The sequence below is a fragment of the Lissotriton helveticus genome, chromosome 4_1 (assembly GCF_964261635.1).
Source record: "Lissotriton helveticus chromosome 4_1, aLisHel1.1, whole genome shotgun sequence".
In the NCBI taxonomy this organism is placed as follows: domain Eukaryota; kingdom Metazoa; phylum Chordata; class Amphibia; order Caudata; family Salamandridae; genus Lissotriton; species Lissotriton helveticus.
In genome coordinates this window covers 113,785,653-113,801,981 of record NC_136063.1, presented here as the reverse complement: position 1 = coordinate 113,801,981, position 16,329 = coordinate 113,785,653, and the positions used below count along the sequence as shown (strand labels likewise).

Here is a 16,329-nt window from a genome sequence, read left to right as displayed (position 1 = left end):
CTCAGGGTCTGGGGTGGTGTTTTGGGTGTGTTCCCCCGATTTTTTCGGGATTCACATTTTGTTATCCTGTTTTCTTGTTCTGTTCTCTTCATCAGTTTCCTTTTCTTTTTGATGTTCGTTCGGATGACTGATCCACTTTTATTAGCGTTGTTGGATGCGCTTTCCAAGCTTTGTGCCCTTAATATTATGTTTGGTTGAGATACATTTCTTGTCGTTCTAGACGCCCTTTGAGCTGGAGTAGAATTGGGTATATCTGGGGTGGCGTCTTCTATATCTGGTATTTCTCGGTTTTCAGCGAGTAACCTCATCGTCGGAGTAATTTTACCGGTCGGCTGTTGTGTAAAGCAATTGACTTCACATGGATTAAAATGTCATCACTCACGTTGACAACTCCAGGTAGATCAGCCAGAAACTCAATCTTCGATAACGCCTCAATCGACATGTGTCAAAATCGTTGTTATGTACCGGGATTGTTCATCGAGGACTAGTTGATGGTATCCAGCCCTCAGATACAACTTAGAAAACAAGCTAGCCTAACTCAGTTCTCCTATGAGATCATCGATCGACGGAGTGAGGTGGTGCTCTCATTTGATTGCTGCATTTGGCATCCTCATGTCCACACAGTTTCTGGCTTCTCCTGGTTGTTTGGGTTTTCATGCCACAACAATAGGTGACACCCAGGGAGTTGGGCCATTCACTTTCTCTATGATTCCAGCATCTTCAAGTTTCTGTAGTTCCCTCTCGAACAATGGCCTCAGATGGAACACCACTCGACGGTGTCAAAGGGCCACAGGTTGTACTGAAGGATCTATATGGAGTTGTACTTGTTTGTCCTTGAGGCACCCAATTCCTTCAAATACCTTGGGGAATTCTTGCAGTATTTGACTCACCCCTTCTTGGTGGCTTCCAAATGCCAATTTGAATATACCTAGGGCCTCTGCCGACTTACAACCCAACAGCATCCCAGGTCCTTCCTCCGTGACGTATATCACCGTGTCTACTTTGTTCTGATCATATACCACTTGCCTACGATTGCCATAGGCTTGTACTGTCCTTAAGCAAACTCTGTGATGGTCTCTGGTGTCAGAGCTGGTGGTTACCTCATTTCCTTATGCATGTCTTGGGACATGATGTTAATGATAGCCCCAGTGTCTACGATGGCTGTCGTCACGTGGTTCCCCACTTTAATCTCACACTGTGGTAGCGGACTCCGGGATGTGGATGCAAATCCCACAATGAATACCGAATGGACAGTGTGTTCTTCTTGGGCATCCTCGTCCATGTCGCTGCCAGACTGTAGAGCTTCGGGAACCATATTCACATGGGGAGTCATCGCTCACCCTCTCTTTGATCTGCAAACTTTCATGAAATGATTCATCTTCCTACACGCTGTGCACCATTTTCCTTTTGCAGGACACACTGACGGTCTGTGAGAGGGACCTCCGCAGTACCCACATGTACGTGGTCTCTTTTCTCTAGGTTTTGTGGAACTGACTCCGCCCTCAGACGTAACTGCATTCACCACTTCTGTTTTGACAGGGGCCTGTAAAGCAGCCTCAATGTGCACTGCCTGGGCCTACTACAGTTCTTTGGTTCTCCCCAGTGTAATATCTCCGCCAACGGTTTTCCTGATTCTTCTAGTATACGGTCTCTTAGCTTTCAGGTGCACACCCCTGAATGATCTGGCCTCTGATCTCTTCCACCTCATCATAAAATCCGCACATGGCCACTAGCTCTTTAAGCCTTGCATGAAACACATCTAGCAACTCACCAGGTTGCAGTCTGGCTTGCCTGAAGATAAACAGTTTGTAGTCCTGGTTAGCCATCGGTTTGAAATGGACATTCAAAGCAGCAATCAGTGTGAAGTGTTTCTTAGGCACGGCTTCATTGGCCTTGTTGGCTATTTTGTATACATCCTTTACACCCAGGTGCAGCATCATCGCCCTTTTCTGCTCATCCTCTACTTCGGTGGCCTCAAAGAACAGCTGCACTCGCTCCGCCCACTCATTCAATTTTCAATTATAAATCTTTATTCGGCACTTAGAAAGACACCATAAAAGCATATACACGATATACAAACATATATTAAATAAAACATTTTTAAAAAGGTTACAATTTGGCTAAAAAACGCATTTCATAAAGATAGGGAAAAGAGGGATTTACTTTACGTGATTAGGAAGCATTAAAATCATTTATTTCTCTAATGTTCCTTAGCCGCAATGCAACCCGGATAAAACTTGTAGTGCAAAGCAACGTATGGGCATCTGCGGCTTCCTGCAGAAATCTCAGAGCCTTTTTTGCTTGTCTGAGTCTCATTTCTTTCAGGATCCCTACTAAAAACTTACGTCTTGGGGCGGAATAAAAGGGACATAACAAAACAAAGTGAAGGGTATCCTGCGGAGACCTAGTGTCGCAGCCGCAGGTACCCTTTGCCTCCACTGTAAGAGTGAACCCAGAAGGGACCGCAAGTAAATGGTGAAGCATATTTAGTCTAAATCGGGTCATATGGTAACGATCCTGAGGATTGTGCATGACCCTCAAATATGGTTCCATTCCTTGCTTCACTGTTAGTTGGCAATAGGATAAAACAGTGGGTTTATGTCTTTCCATCTCAGCCCTAGTCATAAGGGACCAGTCTGTAAAAAGTTTTTTAACCATGGTTTTGTTCTGGCCGGTTAAGGATTCTGGGTCTGTGAAGAAATGTTTACAGCCAATTACCTCCAGAGAGTCCTTTATATACTTTAGCCAGGGTATGTGACCCCCTTTGTCACGTTTCAGACAGTCTTATATAATTTGTCTTGTAAGGACCGCTTTTGGGTTAATCCAGATTTTAACCCAGGCAAGGAGAGGTTTTATTTTAATCCGGTCTTCAATGTAAGGTTCTCCAACCTCCTCGTGAATAATATAGGCCGGAATGCTCTGTGGCAGTTTCAAAATTCTTCTGAGGAATTTGTTTTCTTCCACCTGAATCTGTTGTAACTTTTTATCTATAAAACCCCATACTTCTGCTCCGTATGTAACCTTGGCACAACAAATTTATCTGTACAAGTTCAAAATTTGCTCTGGGGACCATCTGCCCAGTCTTCTCCCGTACCCCATGATGGCCCCTGTTGACGCCGCCAGCTTTGTTGCATGTTTCTCCACCAGGGGGTTAAAGTTCAGTTGATCGTCAAACAGCACACCAAGATATGAAAAGATCTTAACCTGGCCAATCTTGTGTGACCCAATTTTATAGGTAAATTTCCCTTTGTCTTTTGCACCTGTTGACATGATGTAAGATTTTTCCAAATTTGTCGATAAATCAAGTCTGTCCATAAATTCGACAAAACCGTCAATCAACTTCTGTAATCCCAATGGAGTTCTGGCTAACAATACCGCGTCATCGGCATAAAGTAATACCGGACAGCTCGGTGGCCAATGTGGGGTGAATCCACGTGTAATTTAAGCAGTTCTTTCTCCAGGAGATTAATATATATAGAGAACAGGAAGGGCGCTAAAATGCAGCCCTGCCTCACTCCACTGGTGCATAAGAAGGGGTCAGTCCTACTTCCCTCTTGGTTATATCTCACACTTGCAGACGTATTCCAGTGTAGAGTTTTTAGAACGTCTACAAGGGGTTGCTCCACTCCTAGACTTAACAATAACGACCAAAGTTTTTTTCTATTTACACGGTCAAAAGCCGCGGAGAGATCCATGAACCCCATATATATGGTCCCACTTCTAGCGATGGTGTATTTTGCTGTCAGGAGGTACAGGTTCAGGCATTGATCAGTGGTGGATCTACTCTTCCTGAAGCCATATTGAACATTTGTCAGGACCTGATACTCCTCCTCCCATTCCTGCAGATGATGTAAAATGACACAGCCCAGTACTTTAGCTGTCACGTCTATAAGGGATATGGGGCGGTAACATTGAGGGTCATCGCGATTCCCTTTTTTATAGATCGGGACTATGGTTGCTGTTGACCAAGAGCGAGGCAGTCCTGCCACCACTGCCTCGTTCAAAACCCTCGTGAGCAGTGGGGCCCATATGTCTGTGTTGCTCAGGTAGAGGTCGGGGGGTATTCCATCAGGGCCAGGTGCTTTATTCTTGCAGAGTCCCACTATTGCCAATTCCACTTCTTCCAGGCGAAAGTCCAGTTTTGTATTTGGAATTAACCTTGGTCCTTCACCCTGAAGTGAGTGCCCTGCATAGTTATAGAGGCTCTGGAAATGGGTCTGCCATTGTTCGGGTAAGATCGTGTTAATTATTTTAGGTGCTCCTGGGTCCTGGAAGCATGGGGTATTAATAACCTTCCAGAATCCCGCGGTATCTCGCCTTTCTGCTGCCTCCCTCAGGTCCTCCCAAGCTTGAATTTGTAAACTCTTTTTTCGACAATTCAGTGCTTTTTTATATTCAATTCTGTGTTGTGCAATTTTAAGCTTATCTCTAGGTTTGGAGTGGAGACTGAGTTTAAGTTGTTTGTGCGCCTTAGAGTCAAACCAACGTGGAGTGGAAGGAACTTTACTATCTTTAGAAGTCTTTAATAGACTATCCACATGGCGCGCAATTTCTTCAAATGCGCTAACCACTAATGCTCCTTCCACTTGGGGGTCCAGACATGTATTTATGGCGTTTAGTCCCTCTGTAATTAAGTTTCTATAAAATCTATCTCCATCTATCTTTGCCCACTTAATCCTCCTTCCCTGATCCACTGCCTTTTCCATAACATCTGGTCTCCTTGTAGATTTTTTTAAATCAAAACCTTTTAGTACAAGGGTCAAGGGGTTATGGTCACTGAAGATGCTTGCATCTATGGCCATGTTATTAATATTTCTCTTTATGAGGGGTGAGACTAGAATAAAGTCAATATACGACTGGCAACCTCTACCTCTGAATGTTGGGTTGAGGTCTCCATTTTCACCTAACTCTGCAAGGTCCATAGTGTGATCCAGGTTGTGCCTTTTTGTTAATTTCTCTAGGTCCCATCCCTCAGTTACATGAACAAAATGTGGCCCTTTTGCTGCAGTGCATATTGACCAATCTCTGGTAAATGGTTTTAAATTATCACAGAGATGACAATTAAAATCCCCCATAAGTATAATACTAGGGGGGTTTGGTGTCTTATTTGAGGAAACCAATTTTTCTAAACAGGAGTCCAAATCCTTAACAACGGACCCCTTTCCCATCGTGCCTACGGCATTATACCAATTTATTAAAAGAATGTTGAATCTTTTGAAAAGAAACCCCACAGCTTGTATATTCCGTGAGTTCCAATTATAATTAGTCCAAGTTCCCTGCATGTGAAGATCTACATACATTATCAATCCCCCAATCGCTCTACCCGATAATGACTTAGTAGCTGGCACCGAGAAACATGTATACCCCTCTAAACTATACAAGTTTGGGTCGACCGCCCATGTTTCTTGGAGGCATATCATTTGAAAGTTTTTAATATAATTCTGCCATTCCTGAGATTCAAATTTAGCTGCTAGTCCAGCAATGTTGCAGGATATGATTCGAAGATTTCCGTGATTGCCCCCCCCCCCCTCTGTTCTGTAGGATCCCTTGCTAGGTGCTCTTCCTGTACTACTTCTGAAGTTGTTATAGTGGTACGGGGTTCTGGTATATTATCACTATCCTGACTATTTTGATCTAGGGTTACCTTTTTATCTAGTTGTTCTATTGTTTTATTTCCCCCTTTTTTAGTTTTTAAATTCTTTTTGCTAACTTCCCTACCATCACTGTGCCCTATGGAGCTTAGAGTTCCGATTCCAGTTACAATAGGCCCTTCCTCCTCTGATTTTATACGGGTATCTAACACAATAGATTTCTCTAGTGCAAGTCAGTCGACCTCTTCAAGAGCACTGAACCTGTTCCAGTGCACGTGTTGAACTAAGAAGGGGTCATAGACTGAATTGGTTTGATATGGGTTTTGCCCTTGGACTGGTCTATACTGAGGTTCCATCTGTGGGACACTATTCATGGGAATTCTATTTCTCTGCACCGATCTTTGGGGGGTGTATGGATAAAAGTATGACAGATGTAAGGGGTGGATTTGTGTGTGCGATCTGCTAGGGGGTGCATTGCATATGTAATTTACTGCTGCAATGTCTCTAAAGTTGACTGTTATTATATCCCCTGCTATTATTTTCATTCCTCTCCCAATCCACTCCCCCCTCCTTACTGTAAGAATTTCCCCACAGATGTTAGGGGGTAGGGGTCTATTTATCTGCAACCACTTCGCACATTTGTTTTTTAATTCCACATGTGTTTCCCTTTTACCCTCTTTTAGTGGTGGGACTCCTGTTAATACAACCACAAAGGGCAGAGCTTCGGGTGGTAGATTGATTGTCCTAAATCGGATCGATGTTTTATTTACTGAAGCATACGTTGACAGGGTGGGGTTTGCCGTTGAATTGTCTTTTGGGGGTTGGTCTATCTTTCCGTTTAATACTTGAGCTTTTCCTTGGCATTGTTGTTTTGTTTGGCCCTGTGTTGTCTCATTGGAACTACAGAGGTTTGGAGCTATTGCGGCTTTTTGCCCAGCCTGAGTATTCATTTGTTTAGCGCTCTTTGCTTTATTTGATGCCAATTCGTTTATTGATGTTACCTTGTCTTTTATTATTTTTTTGGACGAGCCCCCATCATGTCCCACTTTTGATGAAGCATTGTCCTGTGCCAATTGTCTTGTTTGGCCTACTCCCTTGTTGTTTATTAGAGAGGTTAGTCTATCGATTTTGGACATAAGGGGTTTGATCAATGCAGTGATTGTGTCTTCTAGATCAGCTTTTAGGTCAGCTACCATATTTGCGATCCAGCAAGCAATTCCTGGTGTGGAGGGAATTATTGGTGCCACTAAATTATGATTCACAGTTTTATTGTGGCCTTTTTTTTCCTGTTTTGAACATTCTCTGGGCCTTTTTCCCTCCATATTATTTGATTTAACGTTTGTTGTATCACATGTAGAGCTTACATTAATATGAGTATTCACTGGCTCCTTAGTGTTCTCAATAGGGGCCTGAGCGCACGGGAGATCCCCAAAGGAAGAAGTGACCCCAAGACTAGTATCTTGATCGTCTCTGACGTCTAGGGTGCCTACAGAGAGGTCAGTAGCCGCTTCCTGTGTGTCTTGAATGATAGTCATTGGTGGTAAGGACATCCTTCTCTCTGTATTTGCTATTGCATTAGTCACAACCCCTATAGCCTGCTGTAACATTTTATCAATGGCGGTAAGAATAGGTACAGGTTGTGGGATGTCCACTTTTTGTTTAGTACTCGATCTTAGAACAGGCATCCTAGTGCTTTTAGATAACTTCCTCATTGTTAGGCACCTAACAACAGTACGTAAAAAAATGTCAACAGCAGTTTTTAACGGGCTTAATCCAATAATACCTTATATGTAGCAGTATGGAGACTTCAGGGGGGTGCCACAGCCCAGCCTCTTCTGGCCAAAGAGGGCCGTAGAGGGCCCGCCCTTTGCCCGGGCTTCGCCCGGCTCGTCCCGCGACGTGGGGGAAGCGCCGGTGATTTCAGCGCCTCCGTGCGCGTCAACCGGCGTGTGTGGGCGGGGTCGCCGGGAACTCTGGGGGATGTAGTCCCCCCGCTCGGTGGCCGCGAGGTGTAGGCGGCGGCGGGGGGGACCAAGTGCTCAGATGAAGAAGCGCTCGTGAGCGCGTTGCCCAGCAGCAGGTTCTCAGCAAGTTCGCCCAGGTCAGGTTTGATTTCTGGTAATCCCTCGTATGACTCAACCGCTCCTGCAGGGGAGCGCCGGTGATTTCAGCGCCTCCGTGCGCGTCAACTGGCGTGTGTGGGCGGAGTCGCCGGGAACTCTGGGGGATGTAGTCCCCCCGCTCGGCGGCCGCGAGGTGCAGGCGGCGGCGGGGGGACCAAGCGCCCAGACGAAGAAGCGCTCGTGAGCGCGCCGCCCAGCAGCAGGCCCCCAGCAAGCCCGCCCAGGTCAGGTTTGATTTCTGGTAATCCCTCGTATGACTCAACCGCTCCTGCAGGGGAGCGCCGGTGATTTCAGTGCCTCCGTGCGCGTCAACCGGCGTGTGTGGGCGGGGTCGCCGGGAACTCTGGGGGATGTAGTCCCCCCGCTCGGCGGCCGCGAGGTGTAGGCGGCGGCGGGGGGGGACCAAGTGCCCAGATGAAGAAGCGCTCGTGAGCGCGTTGCCCAGCAGCAGGTTCTCAGCAAGTTCGCCCAGGTCAGGTTTGATTTCTGGTAATCCCTCGTATGACTCAACCCACTCCATTCATTTTGGGGCTTGAGCTGAGGGTACCCCCTCCACAATGATGGGTTCCAGCTCAGGGAATTGAGCAGTGATGACTGGGGCGTCTGATCACCTCACTGTCCACTGAGCACGTGGTATGTGTATTGTGCAATGCCACACACACTCCTTTCCCACCTTGTTGAGGTGTCACCCACAGCAGCACTACTCACTGAGCCTCCCTTTCCACTCAACAGACTCCTTCAGCTCTTAAGGACTTAAACATTGATGTGGCCAGACTCAGCTTGCAGACACCGCCTTACCAGGTGTGCAGCCCACTGTTGCAAAGCCTTCTTTACTTCCCACACTGTTATACACCCTTCACACTTGGCCACATGCTCACCCACCGTGACATCGAGCGGGGAGGACACCGCATCATTGGCACTACACACACAGTGTAACACGTGTGCAGCCGCCGCATGAGCACCTCTTCAAACCACCCTTGTCGCCAATGTTGCGTTTGAACATTAATCACCACCTCGTGGCAATGTGCTAATTACAAGCAGGCAAATGCGCGATGTCGGGGCCTTTGATTGCGCGGCCACACCGGGTGCTAATTAAGACATGGACACCAATCCTTTGTGTGCTTGGCTGGCGCATGTTTGCTCTGACTCAGAGACCATGCCCACAGCCATTTATTATTCATTTTGCGCTGTATGCGGACTAAGTTAAACAGTTCTCGTACTCGGGAAGAGATGACCTCTCACCCCTGTGATATCTCAATACCAGTGGACTGTTCCACATGGTATCACGACATGCAACATAACAGTGAGGATGCCAGGGGCCCCACACAAACAATGAACTTGGGTCCCTATTCCCTTATTAGCACTGATAACCGCCATCAGTGCAGAGCCTAGGCCCCGGTGCTGCTGCACCTGTCGCACTATTGATATCTGCACCCTTTATTACAGAATGGAACGTCAACTTTTCATGCAGGTTCAAAGAGGCATTGGCTTCTAGTAGAGCCTCACACAGGGGAAGAGGTCTGCTACAAAGGCAAAGTGATGTCTCTACTAACATGTTATGCAAAATAGATCATGAAATTGTGCTACAGGTAGCGAAGGGTATAAATACATCTGTCCTGCATCCCCTTTTCTAAGCTCCTCAGTCCTACATTTTCACATTTACCCAAAAAGGAAAGGAAAATAAGGAGAAATGCAAATAATCATAGCCAAAGGAAGATATTGATGTAAGAGGGGTCAGGTTCACTTCACAGTCCAAATGGAACATTTCAGAACCAGATGGTGGTGAAAGAAGGATGAAAGACCTGACAATTGATGGGAGAAAACTATAACAAGAGACCTAGACGAGGATCCGGGCAGGTCCTAGACTCCATTCTCAGGGAAGGCTTTGAGTTAAAGCATGGTTTTCAGTTCCTTCCTAAAGTGTCCCATTCATGCCGAGCTAACTCCACACATCACCATATAGAACATCTTGGCAGATGGAGCAAGGACCCTGGTTGACAGCAGTGAGTCATTGGCTTCCTTGGAGTACACTGGACTCTACAAGACCATGGTATGGCAGGGACCCAACTGACACAGATGGTATGCATGACCCATCCCTCTTGACAACTGGTTGCGACAGTGATCATAGAAGGTGTAAGATGCACACTGCAAGACAACAAGACAAAGTGCAGAAACGCAATCCCAATCAAAGTTTCTAGAAGACTTACCTGCTGTACATATCCAGACGTTTCTGAGAGACAGAACACCAGAGCCTGCTTCTTGCTGCGCTATTCTGTTCTCACTGCATGAATTGACTCACCGCTGCAAACACACCGACACACAAACATTTGACTAACTGGGTGTGTTTATTAGGCGCCCTTCCAAAAATATCTCCTGGCAATTGCTATGGCTTCCCCCTGTGGATAGAAATGAAGACTGTTTTGTGGAGAAATGCTCCAATCTCTAGTCCAGGAAGTTCTAGGATGGGAGGGCTTCCACACCACCTCTCTTTTGTCTTTCTTGCACAGAACAAGAGCAATAAATCAATGTCTGGTCAAATGGTTGCTTTTATATCAAAAAGAAGTACTTTACTTCTAACTCTACACATGCAGAGGAATAACAATACTTGTATGTAATAGCACACTCTTTTTGAGGTTGGAGCTCTACTATTTGTCAGACAAATGCCTTTTCAATCATCTCTCTGGACTCTCAAGAGTCCAGTTGCTGTTAGTTGAAGATGTGTAAAGCACAGTTCACATGGCAGCAGCTGTGGGCTGTCTCCTCTGAGAATCGCCACTCGCTTGTCCAGCAATTGGAACTGCTCCCACTCAGCCAACACAGGGTTAGTCACTCTTTCTCTAACAGGGGAGGTATTCTCAGCTCCTGACTGAAGATCCAGCACTGGTAAGATGTTTTTGATGACCCTAGGAGAAGTAGTCAGTCATAGTTGGTGGCTTAAACTACTGGTCGTGGTAGTGATCTCCTCATTCAGGTCAATTCTCAAGCACTTGGCCACAAGAGTACTGTCAGTCTCTTCTGGCATACGGGGTTGCAAAGTTACTCACATTGGGATGCAGACCCTCTCTGTGTGATTGCCCTCACTACCCTGGCCCCCACTGGCCTCCCGTGGCCTGTCCTAGCATATAGGTTGCTGATTTCGGTGGACGCAAGGCTCAAACTCCTGGGCCAAATAAGTTCAACTTAGGCCCCCTCCAGCATACGGGGTCACATGGTGCTGGGTGCAGTGCTGATGCTCCTGCACGATGCTCAGCACATGGCTGATTTCACAGCAGACCTCTACTGGCATATAGGAGTCACTGTATTGTTCCTCTACAGGGCGTCAACCCAATCACAGATAGCCATTCGCCTCACACTTTGCCCAGGAAGTCCTCTCTGTGGGGCTCCTCACTGGACCTAGATTCTTCCACCACTCATCTCTTCCTCAAAGGGCACAATAGCCTTGGCAAGCAGCTAGGTGCTTATGCTCCAGGCTCCAGTGCAAGTGAACTTGTTGTTTCCTCTGTGATGTCTCCTCACCCAGCAGGGAGACGAGCGGCTTGGCCCCCAGTCTGTTTCTTAGGCAGAAGTCTTGCACCGCTTCCCCTTCTTTCACAGCCTGAACGGCCACTTGGCAGATGAAAAAGTTTGCTGTCTCAACCTCCCCTTCTTATATTTTATTTCCAGGCACAAAAAATGTAAGTAAGTATCTTCGGTCTTTGAAGTTGTATGTTACCCAGAGTCCTTCATGTAATGTACCATTGAAGGTGCACTTACTCAGTTTATATTCACAGTACATGTACTGTCCAGCACTCTTAACTCCATTCATTGTAATCATTCAAGTACACATACATTTAGCACACATATTCAGTGTGCACACACTGTTCAGCACTGATGCTTTTCTATACTCTACCAGGGTGTGCTATTTGCAAACACACACTCATCGTGTGCCCTTTGCACAACAGTTCATCATTTATTGTGCTTCATCCACTCACACATGCATCCAGCATATGTCTTCATTGTGTATGCACTGCATAGCATTACATTTTTCATGTCATGTATTCCTTGTAGGCATGCATACACTTACCACATACAATAATCTCACATGTACTACACAGTATTGTTCTATCCCCATACTATATTCTTCCCAGGCACATATACCCCCAGTACAGATTCACTACTCTTGCACTGTACAAAACTCCACTTCTATGTGATATAAGCCGAAGGTGAGTAAAGCACAAAGCAGGGGAACGTTTAAAAAGGTGAGTGAGTCTAAATCCTCAATCCAGTGTGACAGGATAGAACAGAATATTTGTGGACTTGGAGAGCGCGAATTGCTGCCCGGAGGCGTCCAAGCGCTAAAATAACCAGAACCTGCCAGAGTGCTGAGGAGGAGGTTAGCTAAGTTAAAGGGGTGAATTAAAAAGGAAGGTCTTTAGCTGTTTACGAAACACAGAGAGATTGGGATTGGCTCTGAGGTGCAGTGGCAGGGTGTTCCAAGTTCTGGACGCATTATGGGCGAACGTCCTGCCGCCCGCTCTGGAACTTTTTATTCTCGGGACCACTGCTAAAAAGGTCTGGCTGGAGTGAAGACTTCTGTTGGGAGTGTAGTGGGTGACTAGGTCGCGGGTAATGCTAGGGCCAGTGTCCCAGAAAGCTTGATGGGCTATGCACATTGCCTTAAACAGAACCCTCTGGCAAACCGGTAGCCAATGAAGGCTAACCAGTCCGGCCCTCGCTGATTGTCTGCGAGGGATCCTAAGCAGTAAGCGCACTGCGCAGTTCTGCACTGTCTGCAGCCTGCGCAGGGTGTACTCGGGGGCGCCGAGATAGAGCACATTGTTAAAATCATGGCGTGAGTGTATAAGGCCCTGTATAGCCCCCTGTTTGGCTTCCAAGGGAAGGAGGGGAAAGATTTTCTTTAACATCCTCATGATGCCAAAACAGGTGGTTTTGTGGCCTGCACATTGAAAGACAGGGATCTGTCCAACCACACTCCGAGGCTCTTGATATTGTCTTTGGGGGCTGGAGGAAGACCCATACACGGAGGCCACAAAGAGGCGGGGAGGCAGAGATCTGGGGGGCCTAGGAGCATCAGCTCCGTTTTGTCCCCATTCAGCTTGAGGGATGATGAGGACATCCAGGTCTTCACCTCCTCTAGGCACTCTCTAAGCCCACCTGGCGTAGGCCGGTTGGCCTCCTGCGCCAGTGAGACCACCAGTTGTGTGTCGTCCGCATAAGAGATGATCTTCACCCCGAATGGACGGACAACCTCAGCCAGTGGCCTCATGTACAGGTTGAAGAGTGCGGGGCTCAGGGAGGAGCCCTGCAGAACTCCGCACTTTAGAGGTCTGCTGGAGGACACGGATTCACCCTCAAAGACTCTAAAAGATCTGTCCTCTAAGAAGGACTTAAACCACGACCAGGCTTTATCCTTAATCCCGGCGCAGGACAAACGGTACAGTAGGGTGTCGTGACTGACCGTGTCAAACGCCGCACTTAGGTCAAGGAGGATCACTGCCACTGATCCTCCTTGATCCAGGATTTTTCTAGCTTCCTCGGTGACCAAGAGGAGAGCGGTTTCAGTCCCGTGTTTTGGTCTAAAACCCGTCTGAGTGGGGTCTAGTAGCTGATAAAAAGGTTCTGTTCAGTTCTACTGTTCACCACACGGTATGCTGCCACCACCATTTTCAATCCTCTTAACTCTTGGTAAAGAATAAGGGTAGTACTTGGGGCACCCTTCCTGTTTAAACATGTTAGTGATCAGTGAGACAGGTCTATGTTATGATGTGCACATATGCTTTGTGTTTGCCTATGACAAAATATCAGCATGAGGGATCCAGGCAACTGTACAGTGGGACACTCAGGGTAGGGTTACACTTTTTCAGCCAAGCAAAGAACTTTTTCATCCCAACACGGATTTATATTTTGCACCCTGTGGCAACTAAAACAGGAATTAGCTTTACAATGTTTCTCATTGTGAGGCCTTCTGCACTGATCTTTACTTACTTAAGGATACATTAGAGAGTCCTTCTTTCATTGTGTACATTTATGATCTTGCCTTTTGCATTGAGGCATTTAATCAAAGTATTGTTTGTATTAAAAGTAAAATCACATGCTCAATTTTGATTTTATTATGTGTCCTTCAGAATCAGACCGTTGAACTCTTCCAAAATGCTGCATTTTGATTGATTCCTACCTGATCCACATCTGTTTAGGAGATTCATACCTTCTAATACAGACAAGCTTTGATATAGTAGCAGACACTTTACTATGCCTTATTCTTCTAACAGCTGACAGTGAAGCTCATAGAGCTCCAGATAACAACTTGAGTGTTCACCTAGCTCACACAATGTACCTGCACTGGGAGAGATGCTGTCATAGAAGACATACTCACAATCATTCACTGTTCTACCCTGAAGGCTAAATGTGTGCTTTAAATGGTTCCCATTTCTACTAGAACGTGATCTAGAAATACATGTCCCCCCAAAAATAAATAATGTTTCCTATGCTTGTCTATCATATATCTAGAGTGTTCTCAGTCTGTCAAAATTGTGTAGTCAGTTGGCACAGCTGCTGCCAGTGTGTCAGGATATTTTTTTCACAACAACATTGTTGCCAACTAACCGGTTTTGTAATAGTCTAGCCTGTAGGTTTAGGTCCTGGCCAATAAAAATATTGGGACTGCAGTTAAAATCCAGTACTTTTCCCTTCTGAAACATAGAATGAAAACAGAAAACACATAAAGAAGTATTTGATAGCTTCATAAATAATGTTGGAATGATTATTATCAATCAATCAGGGATTTGTGAAGCGCGCTACACACCTGTGAGGGGCTCAAGTTGCTGGATCGGGGAGTGTCCAGCTCCGAGTCAGCCGAATTGCCAGATCTTGAGTCTTTTCCTGAAGGTGTGCAGAGTGAGGGAATGTCTGATGTTGAACAGGAGCTTGTTCCTGGTCTTTGCCAGGATGCAGGACAAAGTTCCGTCACCTGATTTTGCTCCGTGGATGCTTGAGGTTTTGGTGAGGGTGAGAATGGCAGAGCGGAAGTCTCTCTTGGATACGTGGAAAGAAACTCTTTCATTGAGGTATTTGGGTCTGGTGTTGTGGAGGGTTTTGTAGGTTTGAGTGAGTAGGTTGAAGGTTACTCTCGTCTCGACGGGGAGCCAGTGGAGGTCTTGAAGGCGCTGGCTGATGTGTTCATGTCGTTTGATGCCAAGGACGAGTCTAGCCATGGTGTTAGGGATGTTCTGGAGTTTACGGAGCAGGGATTTGTTGATTCTGGCGTAGAGGGCATTTCTATAATACGGTCTTCTACTTAAGAGTGTGTGGGTAATGGTCTTTCTGGATTCAGGGTGGATCCACTTGAAGGTCTTGCGAAGGATGCAGAGGGTGTTGAAGCAAGTGGAAGAGACAGCATTGGTGCGTTGTGTCATGGTGAGGGAGGAGTCAAACATGATGCTGAGGGTCCGGGCGTGATTCGTGGGAGGGTTGCTGAGGCCGGTGGGCCAACAGTTGTTGTCCCATGCTGAGGGGGTGGGTCCGAGGACAAGAACTTCTGTCTTCTCTGAGTTGAGCTTCAGACAGCTGCTTCTCATCCAGGATGCAAAGTCCTTCATTCCCTCTTGGAAGAGCAGTCTTGTGGTGTGGGTATCCTTCATGAGGGAGAGGATGAGCTGTGTGTCATCGGCATAGGTCACTATGCTGTCTGATGATGCTTGTTGAAGAGCATGGGGCTGATAGATGAAACTCATGGGATGGGGGCTATAGTAAAAAATATCTTTGGCTGTTGTCACTTCAGCAACATCTGCCTGCCGGCCATGGGAAGTGAGAACATCGCAGCCCCTGAGCAAATCTGGCCAAGACTCCGGGGTCTCTTCGAGAATGATAGGGAGGAATGAGCAATGAGGTGCAGGTGTGAATGACTAGCAGCAGATCAAAAGTACATGCCAGAAGACCTAGAAACAAGGCTTTGGCAAGGGAAAAACTCCAAATAATCAATCCTGTTTGTGCAAGCACAGACCCCAATGAAAGAACCCTTGTTTTCTACTTTTAATGCATCAAAGAAGGCAGTGATGTTTAACAGAGAAGAGTTTGTGCCAGTGAGGTGGTCACTGCAGCTGGGGGAGCCCCCATCTTCTAGTGGAAAAATAAAAAGCACTGTGGAGTGTCCCACGGATGAGGTTGACATGGAGTTCAATGAGATGGTGATAACGTTGGGACATGTACTTTTCGAACTTTTCCTCGACCGTGGAGACCCTGCCATTTGACCCATGCCCGGTGGAGCTAATTGTTAGCTGAGCAGGAGACAGGCTGTGGATCCCCCCTCGGCCATCACCTACCCAGCCGGACATTGGGCAGACGTTCCTTCATCTCTCTGTCATATTTCCCTCCTACCCCTTCTCTCTAACCCCTTCCCCCTCTACGTTACCTTCTTCTTGCCTTCTATGCCTTCAATGTTTTTCTGTTGAGACCTAGCTATTTGACCTATGCCCGGTAGAACTACCTGATAGCTGAAGAGGAGATGGGCTGCGGATTCCCCCTCAGCCGTCACCTACCCATCCGGACCTTGGACAGACTCTCCCTTTGTCTCTCTGTTGTATATATACCCTACCCCTTACCCTTCTCACTTCAGCCGG

At 46.6% G+C, this 16,329-nt stretch overlaps 1 protein-coding gene across 1 annotated transcript in view; it reads right to left on the bottom strand.

Annotated features, from left to right (window-relative positions):
• The window catches only part of LOC144827049 (pentraxin fusion protein-like), a 640,936-nt gene extending 630,963 nt beyond the window's left edge, over nt 1-9,973 (bottom strand). Inside the window, exon 1 of the mRNA XM_078685507.1 lies at nt 9,922-9,973. Within this exon, the coding sequence (XP_078541633.1) occupies nt 9,922-9,932 (11 nt within the window). The 5' untranslated portion in view covers nt 9,933-9,973. The remainder of the gene's footprint in view (nt 1-9,921) is intronic.
• Between the last annotated feature and the right edge of the window lie 6,356 nt (nt 9,974-16,329).